The 22,754-nt window shown below is 34.5% G+C and overlaps 1 protein-coding gene across 1 annotated transcript in view; it reads left to right on the plus strand.

Moving 5' to 3' along the window:
* The window catches only part of LOC123246225 (ATP-binding cassette sub-family A member 9-like), a 104,585-nt gene that overhangs the window by 20,257 nt on the left and 61,574 nt on the right, over window positions 1–22,754 (plus strand). The window contains 4 exon segments of the mRNA XM_044675155.1: window positions 6,087–6,198; window positions 6,200–6,232; window positions 7,844–7,902; window positions 12,763–12,989. Of these exon segments, the coding sequence (XP_044531090.1) occupies window positions 6,087–6,198; window positions 6,200–6,232; window positions 7,844–7,902; window positions 12,763–12,989 (431 nt within the window).

The raw sequence follows: 22,754 nt of genomic DNA on the forward strand, positions 1-22,754 counted from the left end.
TTTCTGCTCCCACAGTTCTTCCTCTTCATGTGGATAGTGTTCTTTCTCATAAGTCCCTCAGAATTGTCCTGGATCATTGCATTGTTGCTACTTGAGAACTCCATTACATTCAGTTTTGCCACGGTGTATCCATCTCTGTGTATAATGTTCTCCTGGTTCTGCTCCTTTCACTCTGCATCAGTTCCTGGAGGTTGTTCCAGTTCATATGGAATTCCTCCAGTTCATTATTCCTTTCAGCACAATAGTATTCCATCACCAACAGATACCACAATTTGTTCAGCCCTTCCCCAATTGAAGGGCATCCCCTCATTTTCCAATTTTTGCCACTACAAAGAGCACAGCTATAAATATTTTTGTACAAGTATTTTTCCTTATGATCTCTTTGAGGTATAAACCCAGCAGTGGTATGGCTGGATCAAAGGACAGGCAGTCTTTTAAAACCCTTTGAGCATAGTTCCAAATTGACATCCAGAATGGTTGGATCAATTCACAACTCCACCAGCAATGCATTAATGTCCCAATTTTGCCACATCCCCTCCAACATTTATTACTTTCCTTTGCTGTCATGTTAGCCAATCTGCTAGGTGTGAAGTGATACCTCAGAGTTGTTTTTATTTACATTTCTCTCATTATGAGAGATTTAGGACACTTTTTCATGTGCTTATTGATCATCCTTACCTTTCAAAAATATATTTTTCCCCTCAGCCACTTCCCAGCTGTGTGACCCTGGGCAAGTCACTTGACCCCCATTGCCCACCCTTACCAATCTTCCACCTATGAGACAATACACCGAAGTACAAGGGTTTAAAAATATATATATATTTTTTTTCCCTTTGAGGTGAGGCTAGGCCTATGGCAAAACTATTTCATGAAGCTCTATGTAGGAGATTCCAAAATCCAATAATTACATCTGCCACACATGTAACTGTTCATTGCATACTTTCCACTGAGATATCTTTGGTTATCTCAAACTCAATCTATCCGAAACTGGACTCAAAATCTTCGCTCCCTGAACCAACCCTTCCTTTGCACTTCTCTTTTTCTGTTATTAGGAGCATCACTCAATAAACACCAATAATGAGATATCATAGTCATTTCTGGCCCTATCTTCTTCCTTTCCCTTTCCTCTCTCCTGATTCCTATTTGTTACCAAGTTCTATTGATGATAACTCAGTGACATTTCTCACATCTTTTCTCTTCTTCCCACTCAGACCTTTAAGACATATCTGGATTATTGCATTGTATTTCTAAATGCTTTTTCCCCTTTCTAATCTATCCAAATGACTGCTGCCCAAAGGCAATCCTTAAAACTACTATAAGGAGTCTCTGACCAGACAATCCACGGCTTCTCTACTGCATTCTTATCTATTTTTTAAATTAGAAAAATGTAGGTAGGGGATGGGAGAAATGGCTGATCATGTTTGCCAGATAACTTATGTAGGCTATGACTCTTCACATAAGAGTTCATATTCCTAAAAGCCTTTGGCAGTAAGATCATTTGGGAGACAGCCTCAGTCATTGGGAACCAATAGACAGTTGTCACTATTGTTTTAAAAATGTTAAAATTCTTTAGGGTTTTAGGTGTAACCCAAGGGATTGGAATAATTCTTCTACTGCTATCAGCTTGAGTCCTCTTTGTGGTGTGTTCTATGTAGTATCATGTGATAATTTGCTATTTCCCCAATATCATCAAACTAAGTGATTTCTGTGATTACTGGCAATATTAATTTACCTGATGACTTCTTTTTGATATCAACAATAAGCAATTGGCAATCAATTTTCTTTTACAAAGAGTTATGTACTGAGAAGGTATAGTAACAAAAGAAAAATAAATTTATCCCCCTGAACTGCTAGGAGATTGAGCTCAAAATTAGCATTTCATCCCAACAAGTTTACTTCTAGAAGAGGCATATCTATTAAATGTGTCATTTCTTTGCTTATAGGATATGATATATTAGCCATTGAATTGGTTTACTGCTACACTAATTCACAAAGACTATATTTCTCTGGGCTGAATTGCTGGCAAGCTCTGGTATGGATTCTAGTTTGGGGACCTCATTTATTTCTTCCAACTTTTCAAAGCTTCCATAGCCTTAGCCTGACCAACAGGTCAAGCCTCATTCACCTAAGAATGGAAAAGAATAGATGACAAGAGAGGCCAAGTGCCAATAGGACCAGGTGGGGAGAACAGGTGCTACCTTTCCTCCCTATCCCTCAGCTTCCTTGGCTTTCCATAGTTCTTTCCTCAGTCACCACCAGAAGAGAAGAGAAAGGCTAGATTCCTATCTTTTAGCATTTTTCTATGCACTTACATGGTCTATCTCAGTATTTGTTAAATTGAAAGGGCTAGAGTTTGAGTATACTTCAAAGGAACAAGCTGTATCAACTGATACATTTATTTTATCCACAAAGCAAAGAAAATAGAGCTAGTAGAATGAAAAATTTTATTGCAAAGTAAAATAATCTCTATTTGTAATTATTTGTACATTTGCATAGATTAGAGAAATTGTAGTAAATTTGTGTTTAAAATTTTTAAAAATAAAAAAATTGTCATACAATTTCTAAGATTTATATGAATATCCAATAACTCTGTGTTATATTTTATAAGAGTTATTAATAATCACTTGAAGTAAAAGAAATAAAAGAACAAAAGTAAAAGCCTAAGTAAAGTTTTCCCAGCCTCTTTCACAGGGAAAGAGAGAAGGGGTGGGGTTCCACACAAACTTTATCTCCAAAACATATGGGTGTAACATGAGAAAGAAAGTGGGATACTGGGATTCAGAGTCCTAGAGAGCAGATTCTAATTAAACAATTTGATGTTCCTGGTACTTCTAGTGTTAAGAGATTTTCCTCACCATGCAGTAAGTGGGTAAGAAAAAGCCACTCTCCAAAATAGAGCAGAGTTTCTCCATCTCCACTTCCAGAAATAGCCTCACCAATCCCTGGTATGGACTGGCAGCTATCAAAACCTGCTGTGCATGCTCTGAGAACTACCACCCCATTGGTCAGTACTCCATAATAATAGCAGGGTAGGATTTGTGTTCCACTTAAAGCCTCCTCAGGAATTTAGATTCATCTCCTCAACTATGATGATATTAAAATAGGATTTTGATGGAGGATATTGGCCTTTACTACTTCACTGGATGTCTTTTCTCTTCTATATGTGCACCCTTTCCAACTGGGCAGGTAGCAGCTTTTCTTTAAAAGCAATAGCTTTCCCATTCAGTGTTATTCCTCTCTACATGTACATACATCCTCTGTGAAATATCTATCCCTCACAGTGGAAGCCTTCCACTGGATCCATTGCCATTCAGTGAGCATCTCTATAGCATTTAGTCACATGAAGTCATACTATTTACATGTAATTATATTTAAAATTCATTGACAAATAGGATAAATTGTGGTCAACTATTGTAAAATAATTTAAAAGTTTTTAAATTATAAAAACTCACTATGTCATTTAATGCAATTGATGTGCCTGATCTTTCTAGGGACAAGAGGCTTTTCTTCACCTTGTAAGTGGGCATTAAGCTATTTAATAGTAAGCTCATTAATGCCTTTTATCTGTTATCCCTCCCTTGCTTCATATCTAGCTTTTGCCTGTTTCTGAATAGACATTTTCTCAATAACAACTCACTTCCATATATCAGTAATTTCTTTTCGTTCCCTTTCTTATGCACAAGTCAAAATTTTTGGGATATATACATATTCTTATTATTCTTTGAGTTTCCTACAATTTTAAATCTTTTTGGAGATCTGCAATATTTCATGGTTCATTACCATACAAAGTAATCAGAAGACCATTTCACAAATGCAATCTAGTTCCTATGCAATCAATAGTTCCAAATGCAATCAATTTTGAATCTGTCTTTCTTGCTCAAGAAATATGTCTGGTTGCAATAATTTAGAATTTAGTGGGCTATTCATCCAACTACATGTCATCGTTGATCACTAGACATTCGTTATTCCCTTTTTTTTCCCATGTCAAATGCTAGTCCAAACTCTTGACTAATTTTGGCTCTCAGTAATTAGGCCCTGGTAGTGTTTTGATGCTTGATGCAGTCTAAAGCATCTGCAATCAATGTGTGGTCTTGTCTCTTTCCTAGAGGAAAATGCAAAGAGGTTGAAGTGTACTTCTTCACTCTCCAGATTTTCTAAGACAGTGTAGTATGCTCCTTGAAAATTTAGAAATTGTTTTTTGGTGTGGGTATGGGAAAGGAGAAAAAGACTCTAAAGAATCAGAAGGGAACCCTGAACTGTTTCAGAAGAATGGATACAAGACCAATATATAGAGAGGGGGGGAAAAAGGACCAAGGTATACTCACATATAAGAAACAGATTGGAATCTCTTTGTAAAGAGGAAGAGAGGAATGCTCTGAAAAGGAAAAGAGTGTTTATATCAAATAGATGTACATATATGTTGATGTATTTGTGACTACACACATATGTATATATATGTATACATACATACCAAGCAGAAGTTTGTTGGTATATACATATAAATATGCTGGTAGCTCTTGACTTGAATTGCAAAAAGAATTAATGCAGCTATTTGTTCTCTGAAAACAATAGGGTCCGAGGTTTTTTTTTATTTAAGTCTTTGCTATAAGACATGGTTCATTGGATTAGGCAGGGGAAGAGATCTATTTGGAAATAAAGAAAATATAAAAAATGAACAATTTCAAAAGAAATTAAAATTTTAAGATAACAGGAAGGTCTATTATTGTCCAGGGGCATGTATAAAAGACATAATTGAGAACCTGCTAAAACTTGTCAAAATAGATAACTGTGCTTATTTCTAATGATTTATGTGTGCACAAATGATATTGGCAGAAGGAACTTAGAAAGCATTATCCAAGAATAAGAAGCCTTGGGTCAAAACTTGAACACCATAGTACAAACAGTGTTTTGTTTTGTTTTTTTAACACTGCTTCTCATCAAAGACAAAGAAGAGAAAACCTAGTTAGTGAAGTGAAAAGATAGTTAATAAATTAATCTTTAAGAATTTCTGATCTTTAGCTTAAAATATAGTAGACAGACCTTTTGTCAGTAAAAGAGTGCACAAAACAAAGACTAATATGCATGTATTTCCAAGGAGTCTTGTAAATTTGATCAAAATAGCCTTAAAATGAAAGGGTTGGTGAGGAAGAAATCTATCTCTCTATATGTGTATGTATAATATATATAACATGAAAAATGTATTATATGATGTATAATAAGGGCAGTTAGATGACTCAATGGATAGAGTATGAGGCCTAGAATTAGGAAGAATCCTTTTCCTGAGTTCAAATCTGGCCTCAGATATTTATTAACTGTCACCCTAGACAAATCACTTAACCTTGTTTGCCTCAATTTCCTCAATTGTAAAATGAGCCAAAGAAGGAAATGGCAAACCACTCTTGTATCTTTGCCAAGAAAATCCCAAATGGGGTCATAAAGAGTCAGTCATGACTGAAAACTTTGTAGAGCAATGAGTAATAATAATGTGCAGTATGTAAATTTAACATGTAATATGTTTCATACATTATTTTTACACATTGTAGAAAGCAACATATTATGCAATGTATAATACATGATATACTATAACAATATAACATGATATATACAATTTTTGTTTATGTGTTCACTGAGCCAGCTACAGAAAAAAATTGCGATGTACAAAGAAAGCTTTTGGGATGGTAGAAAGTCCTCAGAAAAAAATGCAAGAAAAGAGCTAGTGATCAAATCCATTACCTCAAATGTCTGTGCAAAGACATACCTAAGGTTTAGGCATTCCTGTGTTCCCCCCCCCAAAGTGGAAAAGATGCTCATTACCCTGCTTCTGACTTCCTGCCATACTGTATAAGCTTAATACCTGGCTATTTGTATCAGGAGGTATGCCATGGCTCCTGCTATTGAATTAAAGTTATTGACACTCTACCTCTGAGTCCCCTTTACATGGCAGCATTCCTTTCTTTACTGAAGCAGATTCTTCACTCTGTGCCTGCATTTATTCCCCTATGCTTTGTAATAGTCACTTGAAAAGCTCTTTAATACTTTGAAATAAGATAATGTGACCAATATATAATATATTCTTGTTAAATTAGGTGAATATGGATACCGGCATCCTCCCTTGTTTTTTCTAAAATCCCGACATCAACACCACAAAGCCCTAGAGAATGAGACCAGTCCTGAATATCACTGTGACTCTTTTGAACCAATCTCCAGAATTCCATGGGAAAGAAGCCATCAGGTAATAAATTATGTGAATATTTTAAAAGATTAGTAGAATTTTAATGGAACTAATCAGTTACACCAGGATCAGACTTGAGTACAAGTTAAATTCTTCTATGTGATCATAATCTTTTATCATTTTATCTTTTTCTTTCCCTTCTGACTCCAACCCTGTTCCGCATCATCATAATGACCTTCATTTTCTCCAACCTTCAGTTCTTTCCCAGACCATCACCTTTGGGCTCATCATTCTCTCTTTCCTATTTTGACCACTTGGTAAACCAGTTAAACAGTACATTTAAATTTCTTGCCTGTCTTTCTACCATTAATCATGTTTTGCCAATTTACAACCTTGGATTATTTACCCTCAATACACCTTCTTCTTTTATAGTTATGCATTGCTGAGTGGATGTAGAGAAAATCATGACACCATGCTAATTCAATCCACCTCAAATTTATGCAAATAATCTTAAATTAGCCTTCATTAGTACAAGGCAATAATTTTCACCTTAATTGATTTATATCCCACTCTCCCCAGTAGCTATTCCAAGCCTTTTCGTCTGGAATTTTTACCCCTCCTCTAAACTCCCATGACACTCCCTGTCATCTACTCTCAACTCCGTACCTAACTTCTCTGAAAACGTTGAATTCATTCACTGAGAATTCCTTCTTCCCCTTTTTTCCTTTCCTTGGATAACTCAGATGTTTTCCCTCCCATCTCCTCCTTCACTCCTGGCTCTGACATTGAGGTAGCTCTTCTCCATGCCAAAGCAAATTGCTGAATGTATCCTTCATCTCATTACTTCCCATCTTCTCTGATAGGTTGTTATCATTACCATTTTCACTCTTTTATCTTGTCCTTCCTTGTCTAATGAATTTTTCCTTGCTGCCTGTGAACATAATTATATCTTTTTTATCTTTTTAAAAATCATCATTTTATTCATCCATCCCTGTTTGCAGCTGTCCTGTATCTCTTCTTTCCTTGGGTAAACTATTTGAGAAAGCAGTCTAAAATAGGTTCTTCTACTGCTTAATGGTTCACTCACTTTTATATACTCTTCAATTAGTCTTTAGATCTCATAATTTAGCTGAAATTTCTTTCTATTAAGTTAACAATTATCACATAACCACAAATCATAAAACTTTTTCTCAATCTGCATCCTTCTTAAATTCTCCACAGCCTTTTATAATGTCTGTTGTATTGATATTGTCTCTTCCCCAGAAACTCTGATCTTTCTGGGCTTCTTTTCAACTTCTCTCTCTTGGTTTTCCTTGGCTCCTTGGTTTTGCCTGCACTTTCTCAGTTTCCTTTGCTTTATCTCTATCGTTATCAAAATACTTACTGTGATTGCATTGTAACGGTCTATCCAGGGCCCTTTTCTGTCTCAAAACTACCTAGCTTGGTGATCTCCTCAGTTTCTCTGGGTTCAACTATTATTAGATTATTTCCAAATCTATATAAATATAACCAGTCTTCATTTCTCTCCTGAGCTCTAGCCCACACCACAAATTATGTCTTGGACATCATGAAATGGATGAGTTTTATTTATCTTCTGGACTTCACAGCTGATATTACCGGTTCTAATAATGGACAAGGCTGTTACTGCATGTTTATTTTTTATTCTTTCAGAATTAGAAACATCAGGAAAGAATATAAAGGAAAGCCTAAGAAAGTGGAAGCTTTGAAAGGTAAGGGTAAAAATATCATTGTTTATTGACATTTAGTTGAAGTGTTATAATAACAATAATGGCTATTATTCATCCTACTTTTCCCTGATTGACTCTCTATCAACATCTATTCCAAATCTTATCTTCTCTCCTCAAAGTATCTGCAACACCTCCCCTCTCCATCTTGATCCATTCCCTTTTATCTCCTTTGACATGACACTTTGATCACCTCCTTTCCCTTTAATTCCTTCCCTCTTGTTTACATACATTCTCAGATCTATCTCTAAAAAGAAAGAAAAAAATTTAAATCCTTCATTGACCTTGCCATACTTTCAAACTCTCTTTCTATGAAGTGTTTTACTTTCATATTTGAAATATTAGAAAAATCTATATATACCCATTATCTATACTTTTTTTAACCTTTGATTTAGCCCTCAGCTTCCTTCATTCTAACTCCTAATCTCACAAATTGATAAGAAATCACTTTCCTTAAGCCCATCAATGATATTTTCAATGTTAAACTCATCATTTTGACTACCGAATCCAGTCCTCACTGTCTTGAGCTCTAGCCCTATATCTTTGACTGTCTACTACATATTTCCACCTGGATAGCCCATAAGAATCTCAAACACAGCATATCCAAAAATAGAACAGGTCCTTTCCCACCATAAACCCACCTTTTCACCTAACTTTCCTATTTCTGTCAAGGGCATCACTATACTTCTGTTCATGTACATTCATAACCTAAGCCCTCCTTTACTGTTCTCCCTCTTACACTACTTTCTCTCTATATCCAATTTTTACTACCCCTATTATTTCTTGACTAATCATTTTAATTCTACTTCTACAATTTCTCTAATATAGCTATCTCCTCTCCAGTCATGCACCCACTATCTTCATTTAGGCTTCCCCTCTACTCTGAATTCTTGCAAGAATCCAATAATTGGTTTTTTTGCATCTTTATTAATTTTCATCTTTCTAATTCATCCTATATACAGTCGTCAAAGTGGTATTCTTAAAACATAGATTTGACTGTCATGCCTTACTTTAAAAATTGATTTCTCTTATCCTTGTAAGATATTATTGTAAGATATTCTTCTTCATCTGCTCTTTCTTTCCAATCAAACTACCCAAATTGTGGATCTCTGTAGATGATATTTTATCTCCTATGTTGCTACCATTTTATGAGCTGTGTCTCATGCCTGGAATGTTCTCCCTCATCACTTTTTCCACCTCAGGAAGAACCCTATTTTGATTCTACCCCATACTAAGGGAAAAAATAGCAACTACTTTACTTAGGATTGCCTAAGGTTACATAACTAGTTACTGGAAGCGTTGAGATTGGAATCTAGTTTCTTACCCATTAATCAATGAATCAGACCTGGATTAAAATCCTGGATCTAGTCTTTCATATCTGAGTGAAGCCAGACAAGTCATTTTACCTCTCTGAGATCCATTATTTCTTCCTATAAAATAAAGATGATATTTTTTACTACCTACCTACCATAATTCTCAGAGAATTATGAGAAAAGTACTTGATAGACTATAAAGTCTATATAAGGGAACACAATTGTTCCCATAATGGTTTTTCTATTAGCTATAACTATAACCTGGGAAAAATCACTTCACTACTCTTAACCTGTTTGCTCATCTATTGTTAGAGGATTCTAATATTTGAGATTTAAGGTCTCTTCTACTTTTCATAGTTTAAGATTCTGTGACATTGCCTTATATTAGTCCTATAACTGTTCTTGGCTTGGCTTTTTTATTTGATAAAATTTGACTTAAAAGATTATTATTTAATGAATATTTTTTCTAAAAAAGTATCATTATTATAAATGAAAATCAAACTGGACAAATAGAAACAAACAAAATAAACAACAAAATAATGTAATAAAAATATTTACATTAAACATTTATTGCTTAAGAACAGCAAAAGACAATTTTAAATGAAACCACAGATCTCTAATACATACAGCTTGAATTTCTCAAAGTACATAATAAATTCAATATAGCATTTTGAGAGTTGTCCTTCTTGTATGTCTTTCTTAGAACATTCTTTTCTCTTCTGTGTATTTTTATTTCATTTTTTCTTGAGAAAATATTTTTTATTTTTACTAATTACGTGTAATAACAAATTTCTACACAATCATTTCTAAGTTATATGATTGAGCTTATGTCCCTACCTCCCTTCTCTTTCCCCTCCCAAAGCTGGAAAGCGATTTGATCTGGGTTACACATGTGTTATCATGCAAAACATATTTCCATATTGTTCATTTTTATAAGTGAGGAATCATAAAACCATAACTCCAAAACATAAACCCAAATAAACAATTGAAAAATCATATGCTTTCATCTGCATTCTAACTCCAAGAATTCTCTCTCTGGAGATTGATAATATTCTTTGTCTTCAATCCATCAGAATTGTTCTGGATCATTGTATTGCAAATAATAGTTGTCTATCACAGTTGATCATTGCACAATATTGCTGTTACTATGTACAATGTTTTACTGATTCTATTTATTTATTCCATATAAGTCCATGAAGGTCTTTCCAGTTCTTTCTGAAATCCTGTTTATTATTCCTAATAGCACAATAGTATTCCATCACCATCATGTGCCATGATTTGTCCAGCCAATTGAGGGACATTCCTTTATTTTCCAATTCTTTGTCACCATAAAAAGAGCAGCTTTTTATTTTTTTAATTGTTTTTGTTTAAGTAGGTTCCTTTCCCCTTTTTTATCTCTTTGGTATATAGGTTTATTAGTGGTATTACTTAGTCAAAGGATATGCATTGTTTTATAACCCCTTGGACATAATTCCAAATTTCCCTAAAGAATGATTGGATCAGTTCATCACTGGTGGAGTCCCTAATTTACCACATCCTCTCCAATATTTATCATTTTCCTTTACTGTCATATTGGCCAATCTGATAGGTATGAGGTAGTAGCTCAGAGTTGTTTTAATTTGTATTTCTCTAATCAAGAGAAATTTAGAACATTTTTTTCAAGTGATTATTGATAGCTTTTATTTCTTCATCTGAAAACTGCCTGTTCATATCCTTTAACCATCTATCAAATGGGGAATGGCTTGTATTCTTATGAATTTGATTTAGTTCTTTATATATTTGGAAATGAGACTTTTATCAGAGAAATTCATAAGAAAGTTTTTTCCCAATTTGTTGTTTCCCTTATAATCTTGGTTGTATTGGGTTTTTTTTGTACAAAACCTTTTGAATTTAATCAAAGTTACTTATTTTACATCTTGTAATGTTCTCTATTTCTTATTTATTCATAAATTCTTCCCTTCTCATAGATCTGACAGGTTAACTATTCTGTTTCCCAAATTTATTTATAATATCACTCTTTATGTCTAAATCATATACCTATTTCGGCTTTATCTTGGTATAGAGTGTGAGATATTGATCTATTCCTAATTTTTGACATATTGCTTTCCAATTTTCCCAGCAGTTTTTGTCAAACAGTGAGTTCTTATCCCCAAGGCTGGAGACTTTAGGTTTATTGAACATGAGAATGCTAAGGTCATTTATCTCTAGTCTATTCCATTGATCCACCCTTCCATTTCTTAGCTAGTACCAGAGAATTTTGATGATTTCTGCTTTATAGAAATATTTACATTTTAAGAGGAAAATTAACTATTCCCTTTGATTACTTAAATGTTTTCATGTGTATTTTAATTTTTATTTAAGAATTCATAATCAGTAACCTTTTTAGCTATTGACATTCTTGATACTATAATTAATCAGGTATAAACTGCCATCCATCCTTGAATTCATTGCCCTCTTTTTCTTCTATTGTTCTTGCTCTTACAATTCTCAAGTGTATGTCATCCTCATCATCCTCATTTCTAAACTAAATGGCTGAAGGGATTTGGAGAAAATCACACAACTACTCTGTGTCCCTTACAGATTCATGTTATCTTATTTCAATTGAATCTCACAGCTTCAATAATTATTCTTAATTATCTATCATGCTTACAACAATGGAGCTTTCAAACCCATTCCTCTGTCCTCAATCTCCCAGTGCCACCTCCACCCAATGTTATGCTGGAACCAACTGGTAGGGCCTAATGAGAACTGATTGTTAAATCTTTAGTGTGAAGATTTATAGTTCAGAAATGGGCAAATGTTACAAATCTAGCCTTGGTTTTTTGTTTCTTTGATTGTCTATACTTAAGAAAGACACAGAAAAAAATGTTGTTAATGCAGATAAAATGTAAAAGTATATGTTGTGTGCATATAGGTTTTTTTTGGGGGGAAGCTGGTTGTTAAATATTTACCAGCACATTATTGCCTTGATCCCTTGTACAGAGCAGATGACTTTCTCCATATTTACTGAGAAAACTGAAGATATCTTCTCCATTTTCCTTCCTTTCTACTTTATAACCATCTTGCATTTTCACTTGTTCTTTCCTACTTTGGTACAGTTTTTGAGGAAAAGTAAATCCTATTTGCCAATGAATTTGTGTTTTATTGGATGTATTTGTGCTCCGAGTCTTATTCTCTCCTTTCTGGTCTAGGGGCTTATCTCTTATATCAGTTCCACTTTTTCTCATTTTTCAATCTCTCCCTATTTTCTGGCTACCTCCTAGCTGAGACCCACCATAACTATTAAAAAAAGTTTTGTTTGGATCTGTAAGATAAAAATTGGGGAGTCTGGCCATAGATTTTGATATTTTTATTAATCAGAAAGGAAAGGTTGAGAGAAGAATGAAGAAATAAACCATTCCTAAAGAAAGGATTAATATATAGATTCCATTTAATTGGTTTTTGTCCAACAGTCCTCAGTCAGCCCCAACACAGTAGTAGAACATTCCTGGTTCATGATTAATATATACTCTTGACTCTACCCTCCGAACAGCGTTGCATGCTGATGTTCAGACTAGGTCTACATGGGGATACCAGAAGCACAGGCTGTCACCGGGGGATGATGCCACATTTGGAACATCAAAAGAAGTAGGGATAAATTTCCTTACACAGGAATTTCTTTTTTTTCTTTTTTTAAAAAATTATTTTTTTATCTTTTTGTTAAATTTGTCTAGGTATGGAATTAGGTACATTAAAGTCCCCAACTATCATAGTTTTATGGCCTATTTGTTCCTATAATTTGGTTAACTTTTCTGTTAAGTATTTAGGTACTATATATATATATATAATTTGATGCATATCTTAATTGTTAATATTATTTTATTGTCTGTGATTGCTTTACGTTTAATGTAATTTCCCTCTTTGTCTCTTCAGAATATGTCTGGTTTTATTCTATCCTGTTTGAGATTAAAATTTTTCCTTTGTCTTTATGAATTTAACTTGAAGCATAATAAATTCTAACTAACGTCTTCCTTTAATTGTGTGAATTTTTGTTTTGAATATTGCTTGAAAACAAAATATTTTACATTATGTTATATAATTCATTGTATTTTCTGTTTCATGGGCAATTTCAAATCATTCCTACTACTTATTCTGATTATAGATGTTACATTTCCCTATGTCATAAACTCTTGTAAAATTTCCTCTTTTCCTCTTTACCCCAACTCCACATCAACAGTAGTAAATTATAAATTTTGTGTTTTCAATACACTGACACTCCATTCTTTCCCTCCCTAGATCCTGATCACTGCTTCTCTAATTTTTTTCAGATTTAAATATTTTATTTTTTTAGAAAAATTTTCCATGGTTACATGATTCCAGTTTTTATTTTCCCCTTCTCAACCCCTCCAAATCTCCCCCCAATATATAACAGGCATTTCCATTGGTTTTAACATGTATAATCAGTCGAGACTTCTTTACATATTATTGATAGTTGCATTAGTGTGGTCATTTAGTGTCTACATCCCCAACCATGTCCTCACCAACCCATGTGATCAAGCGGTTGTTTTACTTCTCTTTCTACTCCTGCAGTTCTTTCTCTGAATGTGGGTACCATTCCTTTCCATAAATCCTTCAGAACTGTCCTGGGTCAATGCATTACTGCTAGTACAGAAGTCTATTACATTCAATTTTACCACAGTGTATCAGTTTCTGTATACAATGTTCTTCTGGCTCTGCTACTTTCACTCTGCATCAATTCCTGGCGGTCTTTCCAGTTCACATGGAATTCCTCCAGTTTATTATTCCTTTGAGCACAATAGAATTCCATCATCAGCATATTCCACAATTTGTTCAGCCATTCCCCAATTGAAGGATGTACCCTCTTTTTCCAGTTCTTTGCCACCACAAAAAGAGGGACTATAAATATTTTTGTAAAAATCTGTTTATCTCTGATCTCTTTGGGGTACAAACCCAGCAATGATATGGCTGGATCAAAGGGCAGGCAGTCTTTTAGAGCTCTTTGGGCGAATTCAAAATTGACATCCAGAATGGTGGGAACAGTTTACAACTCCACCAGCAATGTGTTAATGTCCCAATTTGGCCACATCCCCTCTAATATTCATTACTCGCCCCTGTTCTCATTTTTGCCAATATGCTAAGTGTGAGTTGATACCTCAGAGTTGTTTTGATTTGCATTTCTTTAATTATTAGAGATTTAGAAAACTCTCTCATGTGCTTATTGATAGTTTTTATTTCTTTATCTGAAAATTGATTATTCATGTCCCTTGCCCACTTATCAATTGGGAAAATGTTTGATTTTTTATGCAACTGATTTAGCTCCTTGTATATTTGAGTAATTAGACCTCTGTCAGAGTTTTTTGTCATAAAGATTTTTTCTCAGTTTGTTGTTCCCTTCTAATTTTGGTTGCATTGTTTTTGTTTGTACAAAAGCTTTTTAATTTAATGTAATCAAAATTATTTATTTTACATTTTGTAAGTTTCTCTAACTCTTGCTTGGCTTTAAAATCTTTCCTTTCCCAGAAATCTGACAGGTATACTATTCTGTGTTCACTTAATTTTTTTATAGTTTCCCTCTTTATATTCAAGTAATTCACCCATTCTGAATTTATCTTGGTATAGGGTATGAGATATTGATCTAAACCAAATTTCTCCCATATTATTTTCCAAATTTCCCAGCAGTTTTTGTCAAATAGTGGATTATTGTTCCAAAAGTTGGGCTCTTTAGGTTTATCATACACTGTCTTGCTGACATCACTTACACCAAGTCTATTCCACTGATCCTCCTTTCTGTCTCTTAGCCAGTACCATACCTTTTTGATGACTAGGCCACCTTCCTTCACTTTTTTTTTGCATTATTTCCTTTGATATTTTTGAACTTTTGTTATTCCAAATGAACTTTGTTAGAGTTTTTTTCTAATTCAGTGAAAAAGTTTTTTGGTGGTTTGATAGGTATGTCACTAAATACTTAAATTAATTTGGGCAAAATGGTCATTTTTATTATGTTAGCTCATCCTACCCATGAACAATTAATGGCTTTCCAATTGTTGAGGTCCAGTTTTATTTGTTTGGAAAGTGTTTTGTAGTTGTTTTCGTATAATAGCTGTGTTTGTTTTGTTAGATTGATTCCCAAGTATTTTATATTGTCTAGGGTGATTTTAAATGGTGTTTCTCTTTCTACCTCTTGTTGTCTAATGTGTTGGAAATGCATAGAAATGCTGATGATTTATGTGCATTTATTTTGTATCCTGCAACTTTGCTAAAGTTGTTGATTATTTCTACCAGCCTCTTAGTTGATTCTCTAGGATTTTTTAAGTAGACCATCATATCATTTGCAAAGAGTGATAGCTTAGTCTCCTCATTGCCTATTTTGATACCTTCAATTTCTTTTTCTTCTCTAATTGCTATTGCTAGTGTTTCTAGTACTATGTTGAATAGTAGAGGTGATAATGGGCATCCTTGTTTCACTCCTGATCTTATTGGGAAGGCTTCTAATTTATCCCCATTTCATATGATGTTTGTTGATGGTTTTAGGTATATACTGTTTATTATTTTTAGGAAGAGTCCTTCTATTCCTATACTTTTCAATGTTTTCAATAGGAATGGATACTGTATTTTGTCAAAGGCTTTTTCAGCATCTATTGAGATAATCATGTGATTTTTGTTTGTTAGACTGTTGATATGGTCAATTATGTGGATGGTTTTCCTAATGTTGAACCAACCTTGCATTCCTGGTATAAATCCCACCTGATCGTGGTGAATGATTTTCTTAATTACTTGCTGGAGTCTCTTTGCTAGTATTCTATTTAAGATTTTTGCATCTATGTTCATTAGGGAAATTGGTCTGTGGTTTTCTTTCTCTGTTTTTGATCTACCTGACTTTGGAATTGGTACCATATTTTTGTCATGAAAGGAGTTTGGTAAGACTCCTTCTTTCCTTATTAAATCAAATAATTTATATAGTATTGGGATTAGTTGCTCTTTGAATGTCTGATAGAATTCACTTGTGAATCCATCAAGCCCTGGAGATTTTTTCTTAAGGATTTCTTTGATGGCTTGTTCAATTTCTTTTTCTGATATGGTTTTATTTAGGTATTCTGTTTCTTCTGCTGTTAATCTAGGCAATTTATATTTTTGTAAATATTCATCCATATCACCTAGATTGCTATATGTATTGCCATATAATTGGGCAAAAGTTTTTAATGATTGCCTTAATTTCCTCTTCATTGGAGGTGAGGTCTCCCTTTTCATCTTTGATACTGTCAATTTGGTTTTCTTCTTTCCTTTTTTTAATTAGGTTGACCAGTACTTTGTCTATTTTATCAGTTTTCTCAAAATGCTAGCTTCTAGTCTTATATATTAATTCAATAGTTCTTTTACTTTTGATTTTATTAATTTCTCCCTTGATTTTTGTATTTCTAATTTAGTTTCCATCTGGGGATTTTTAATTTGCTTGCTTTCTAATTTTTTAAGTTGGATGCCCAATTCATTAATCTCTGCCCTCCATAATTTGTTTATATATGCACTCAAGGATATAAATTTCCCCCTGAGTACTACCTTGGCTGCATCCCACAGAGTTTGGTAGGATGTCTCATCGCTGTCATTCTCTTCAATGAAATTGTTGATTGTTTCTATGATTTCTTCTTTGACTAACTTGTTTTGGAGAATAATATTATTTAATTTCCAATTAGTTTTTGATTTATCTGTCCAGGTGCTCTTAATAATTATTATTTTTATCGCATTATGATCTGAGAAGGTTACATTTATTATTTCTGCTCTTTTGCATTTGTTTGCAATGATTCTATACCCTATTACATGGTCAATATTTGTGAATGTACCATGTGCAGCTGAAAAAAAGGTGTATTCCTTTTTGTCCCTATTTATTTTTCCCCACATATCTATTAAATCTAATTTTTCTAGGATTTCATTCACCTCTCTTACCTCTTTCTTATTTATTTTTTGGTTTGATTTATCTAGATCTGAAAGAGGAATATTTAGATCTCACACTTGTATGGTGTTACTATCTACTTCCTTCTTGAGCTCTGCCAGTTTCTCCTTTAGGAATTTGGATGCCACACCATTTGGTGCATACATATTAAGCAATATTATTTCCTCATTGTCTATACTGCCTTTTATCAGGATGTAATTACCTTCCCTGTATTTTTTTATCATGTTTATTTTTACTTTGGCTTTGTCAGAAATCATAATTGCCACTCCTGCCTTCTTTTTCTCATTTGAAGACTAAAATATTTGCTCAAGCCCTTTACCTTAAAACTGTGTATGTCCAACGGCCTCATATGTTTCTTGTAGACAACATATGGTAGGATTTTGGTTTCTAATCCACTCTGCTATTTGCTTCTGTTTTATGGGTGAGTTCATCCCATTCACATTCAGAGTTATAATTATCAGTTGTGCATTCCCCAACATTTTGGTATCCTCTCCTAGTTCTACCCCTTTTCTTATGCTATTTCCTTTTAAACCAGTGGTTTGTTTTAGACCAGTCCCCCTTCTCCCCTCCCTTGATTTACTTCCCTTTCAACCCCCTCCATTGTTATTCCCCTCTTTTTTATTTTTAAGGTCTAATGAATTCCCTCCCCCTTCTTCTCCCCTCCGTTTCTTGACCTCCCCACTCCCCTTCTCCCCTTGGTTGATCCCTTCTGACTTTCTCAGTAGGGTTAGATACAGTTCTATATCCCAATGTTAAAATCGCCTGTTTTCCTTTTGAGCTATCTACTACTTCTCTGGCCAAATTTATTCGATCTTTCTCATCATCTAAGATTTGAACTCTTTAAGAGGTTGTGACCAGTTTTCATTATTTTTGGAAGGTTTGGATGTGATTGCTTATTTGTTCTCCTCTTCTGTTTGATCTCTTGTCTGGATTTTTTCTGTGTAAAAGTTGTTGAGTGTTAAAGATTTCTTCTTGTTTATCTTTCTCTTCTGGGGTTCCTGATTTTGATTTTGGCTTGCCATTGTTAGCCTAGCTCCTTCTCAGCTTTGTCCTCACACTCAGGGTCTGTCTGAGCTCTTTAGGATCCTGAGGTCTCTGGTCTCATTGTTCTCAGGGTCAAGCCTCCTGGTGGTCCCCCTTGCTTGATCCTCGGCCAGAAGCTCCTTTAATAGTCTCAGGGAGCTGCTTCCATAGTCGTTCACCCATCTGCACTGGTTCCCCACTCAGGGGAAGGTGCCTTCGCCAGCACCTGAGTCCGAGCCTTCACGCTCATCTGCGCCCAAGGTCTGTATTCAAAATCCGCGTGCGTTCTTTAGACACTTGGGGTCTTAAGTCTTGCTGCTCTCAGAAGCAGGCCCTGAGCTGCCAATGACTTAATGGGTGCCCCAAACTTGTTCTAATTCTTTTGCGCTGTATTTGGCACTGTGAATGGTGTGTGTTGGGGGGAGAGGGTTGCTCAGCTCACTAGTGAGAGCTGTTTCACCCCTTTATAGCTTGGAAATGCCCCAAACCCATGTACCTTCAACACTGCACCCTGTTGTGGGGTCCCTTTGTTTGTCTGGATTTGTTTTTATGTCCCCTTGAGGAGTTCTATATGTTTCAGTTAGGAGAGGTTAAGCAGCTGCTTTTTACTCTGCCTCCATCTTAACCAGGAAGAGTACCATATTGTTTTGATGACCACTTCTTTATAGTATAGTTTAATATCTCGTACTGCTAGGCCACCTTCCTTCATGTTTTTTTCTTCATTATTTCCCTAGATATTCTTGATCTTTTGTTCTTCCAAATGAATGTTGTTATATTTTTTTCTAATTCAGTAAAAAAATTTTTGGTACTTTGTTAGGTATGGTACTAAATAGGTAAAGTAATTTGGGTAGAATGGTCATTTTTATTACGTTAGTTTGACCTACCCATGAACGCTCAATGTTTTTCCAATTGTTTAGACCTGGTTTTAATTGTTTGGAAAGTATTTTGTAGTTGTGTTCGTGTAATTGCTCTGTTTGTTTTGGTAGATAGATTCCTAAGTATTTTATATTGTCTAGGTTGATTTTAAATGGTGTTTCTCTTTCTAACTCTTCCTGCTGCAATGTGTTGGATATATATAGAAATACTGATGATTTATGTGCATTTATTTTCTATCCTGCACTGTAGCTAAAGTTGTTGATTATTTCTATTATCTTTTTAGTTGATTCTCTAGGATTTTTTATGTAGACCATTATATCATCTGCAAAGCATGATAGCTTAGTCTCCTCATTATCTATTTTAATACCTTCAATTTCTTTTTTTTCTCTAATTGCTACTGCTAGTGTTTCTAGAACAATGTTAAATAAGAGAGGTGATAGTGGGAATCCTTGTTTCACACCTGATCTTATTGGGAATGCTTCTAATTTATTCCTATTGCAGATGATGTTTGTTGATGGTTTTAGGTATATAATATTTATTATTTTTAGGGAAGGTCCTTCTATTCCTATACTTTCTAGTGTTTTCAATAGGAATAAAGGTTGCATTTTGTCAAAGGCTTTTTCAGCTTCTATTGAGATAATCATGTGGTTGTTGTTGGTTTGCTTGTTGATATGGTCAATTATGTGAATGGTTTTCCTTATGTTGAACCATCCATGAATTCCTGGTATAAATCCCACCTGATCATAATGAATAAGCCTCATGATCATTTCCTTAAGTCCTTTTGCTAGTATTCTGTTTAAGATTTTTGCATCTATGTTCATTAGGGATATTGGTCTGTAGTTTTCTTTCTCTGTTTTTGATCTACCTGACTTTGGAATCAGTACCATATTTGTGTCATGAAAGGAGTTTGGTAGAACTCCTTCTTTGCTTATTATGTCAAATAGTTTGTATAATATTGGAATTAATTTTTTTTGAAGGTGTGATAGAATTCACTTGTGAATCAATCTGGTCCTGGGAATTTTTTCTTAGGGAGGTCTTTGATGACTTGTTCAATTTCATTTTCTGATATGGGATTATTTAAGTATCCTATTTCTTCTACTGTTAATCTAGGCAATTTATATTTTTGTAAATATTCATACATCTCACCTAAGTTGCTATATTTATTGCCATATAATTGGGCAAAATAATTTTGAATGATTGCCTTGATTTCTTCTTCATTAGAGGTGAGGTCTCCCTTTTCATCTTTGATACTGATTGTTTGGTTTTCTTCTTTCCTTTTTATAATTATATTGACCAGTATTTTGTCAATTTTCTTTGTGTTTTCAAAGTACCAGCTTCTAGTCTTATTTATTAATTCAATAGTTCTTTTATTTTTCAATTTTAATGATTTCTCCTTTATTTTTTATTAACTCTAATTTGGCCTTTACCTGGGGATTTTTAATTCGTTACTTTTCTAGTATTTTAATTTGTGTGCCCAGTTCATTGATCTATGCCCTCTCTAATTTGGTAATACATACACTAAAGGATATAAATTTCCTCCTGAGTACTGACTTAGCTGCATCTGACAGAGTTTGGTAGGATGCTTCATCAGTGTCAATCGCTTCAATTAAATTATTGATGGTTTTTATGATTTCTTCTTTAACTAACTGGTTTTGGAGAATCATATTATTTAATTTCCAATTAGTTTTTGATTTGCCTGTCCAGGTGCCCTTACTAATTATTATTTCTACTGCATTATGATCTGAGAAGGTTACATTTATTATTTCTACTCTTTTGCATTTCTTTGCAATGTTTCTATGCCCTATTACATGGTCAATCTTTGTTGGTGTACCATGTGCAGCTGAAAAGAAGTTGTATTCCTTTTTATCCCTATTTATTTTTCTCCACATATCTATTAAATCTAAATTTTCTAGGATTTCATTCACCTCTCTTATCTCTTTCTTATTTATTTTTTGGTTTGATTTATCTAGATCTGAAAGAGGAATATTTAGATCTCCCACTAGTATGGTGTTACTATCTATTTCCTTCTTGAGCTCTGCCAGTTTTTCCTTTAGGAATTTGGATGCTATACCATTTGGTGCATACATTTTGAGTACTGTTATTTCCTCATTGTCTATACTGCCTTTTATCAGGATGTAATTACCTTCCCTTTCTCTTTTAATCAGATCTATTTTTACTTTGGCTTTGTCGGAAATCATAATTGCCACTCCTGCCTTCTTTTTCTCATTTGACGCCCCAAAGATTTTGCTCAAACCCTGAACTTTAAACTTGTGTATGTCTACCCGCCTCATATGTGTTTCTTGTAGACAACATATGGTGGGATTTTGGTTTCTAATCCACTCTGCTATTTGTTTCTGTTTTATGGGAGAGTTCATCCCATTCACATTCAGAATTATAATTATCAGTAGTGTATTCCCCAACATTTTGTATACTCTCCTAGTTTTACCCCTTGTTCTTACACTATTTCCTTTTAAACCAGTGGTTTGTTTTAGATGAGTTCTCTTTGCCCCCTTCCTTGATTTTCTTCCCTTTCCACCCCCTACCTTATTATTCCCTTCTTTTTATTTTTAAGGCCTAATGTTTTCCCTCCACCCTCTCATCCCCTCCTTTTTTTTGAACTCCCCACTCCACTGCTCCCCTTGGTTAATACCTTCTGACTTTCTCAGTATGGTTAGATAGAATTCTATATCCAAATGGTTATAGTTACTCTTCCCCTCTTCCCTCTCAGGGTTAATTATGCTTAGAGTAAGGTTTAAATACTACCTCTTAATGCTCTCTTCATCTCCTTCTTATAATTGTATTTATCCCCTCCCCTTTCCATACACTCTTTGTGTGATGTAAAATATCCTACTCTTCTTATGGATCTTGGACAGGGACCCAGTACAGAGGGGTGAATGACTGAAAGCAGTGCCATGAGACCGCTAAAGGAGCTACAGGCAGAGAAGAAATTAAGGGGACCATCAGGAGGCTTGACTTTGAGAACAAATAGACTTGAGAACTCAGGAGCCTAAACAGCGAAGACAGCTGGGCGTGAGGATAAAGCTGAGAGGGTGTACTGCTCTCTGAATCAGCCTAAAACTGTTCCACAGTTCCATAGGCAGAGAACCTGTATGCCTCACCCAGACATCTGAATGAGAAAGGAATAATAAAAATGGCAAGCCAGGCACAAGAATCCCAAAAGAGAAAAAGCAAGAAGAAATCTTTAACACTTGACAACTTTTATACAGAAAAAATTCAAACAACAGAGCAAACAGCAGAGGCAAACAAAGAAGTAATCACATCCAAACCTTGCCAAAGAAATGAAAATTGGTCACAATAGTGACCAATGAATAGTAGATGAAACCAAGAGTCCTCTGAAAGAGGACTATTTAGATCTCCCACTATTATGGTTTTACTATCTATTTCCTTCTTGAGCTCTGCCATTTTCTCCTTTATGAATTTGGATGCTATACCACTTGGTGCATATATATTGAGCAGTGGTATTTCCTCATTGTTTATACTGCCTTTAATCAGGATGTAATGACCTTCCCCATCTTTTTTAATTGTATCTATTTTTAATTTGGCTTTGTCAGAAATCACAATTGCCACTCCTGCTTTCTTTTTCTCATTTGATGCCCAAAAGATTTTGCTCAAGCCCTTAACCTTAAACTTGTGTATGTCCACCCACCTCATATGTGTTT

The sequence above is a fragment of the Gracilinanus agilis genome, chromosome 4, assembly GCF_016433145.1.
Source record: "Gracilinanus agilis isolate LMUSP501 chromosome 4, AgileGrace, whole genome shotgun sequence".
In the NCBI taxonomy this organism is placed as follows: Eukaryota; Metazoa; Chordata; class Mammalia; order Didelphimorphia; family Didelphidae; genus Gracilinanus; species Gracilinanus agilis.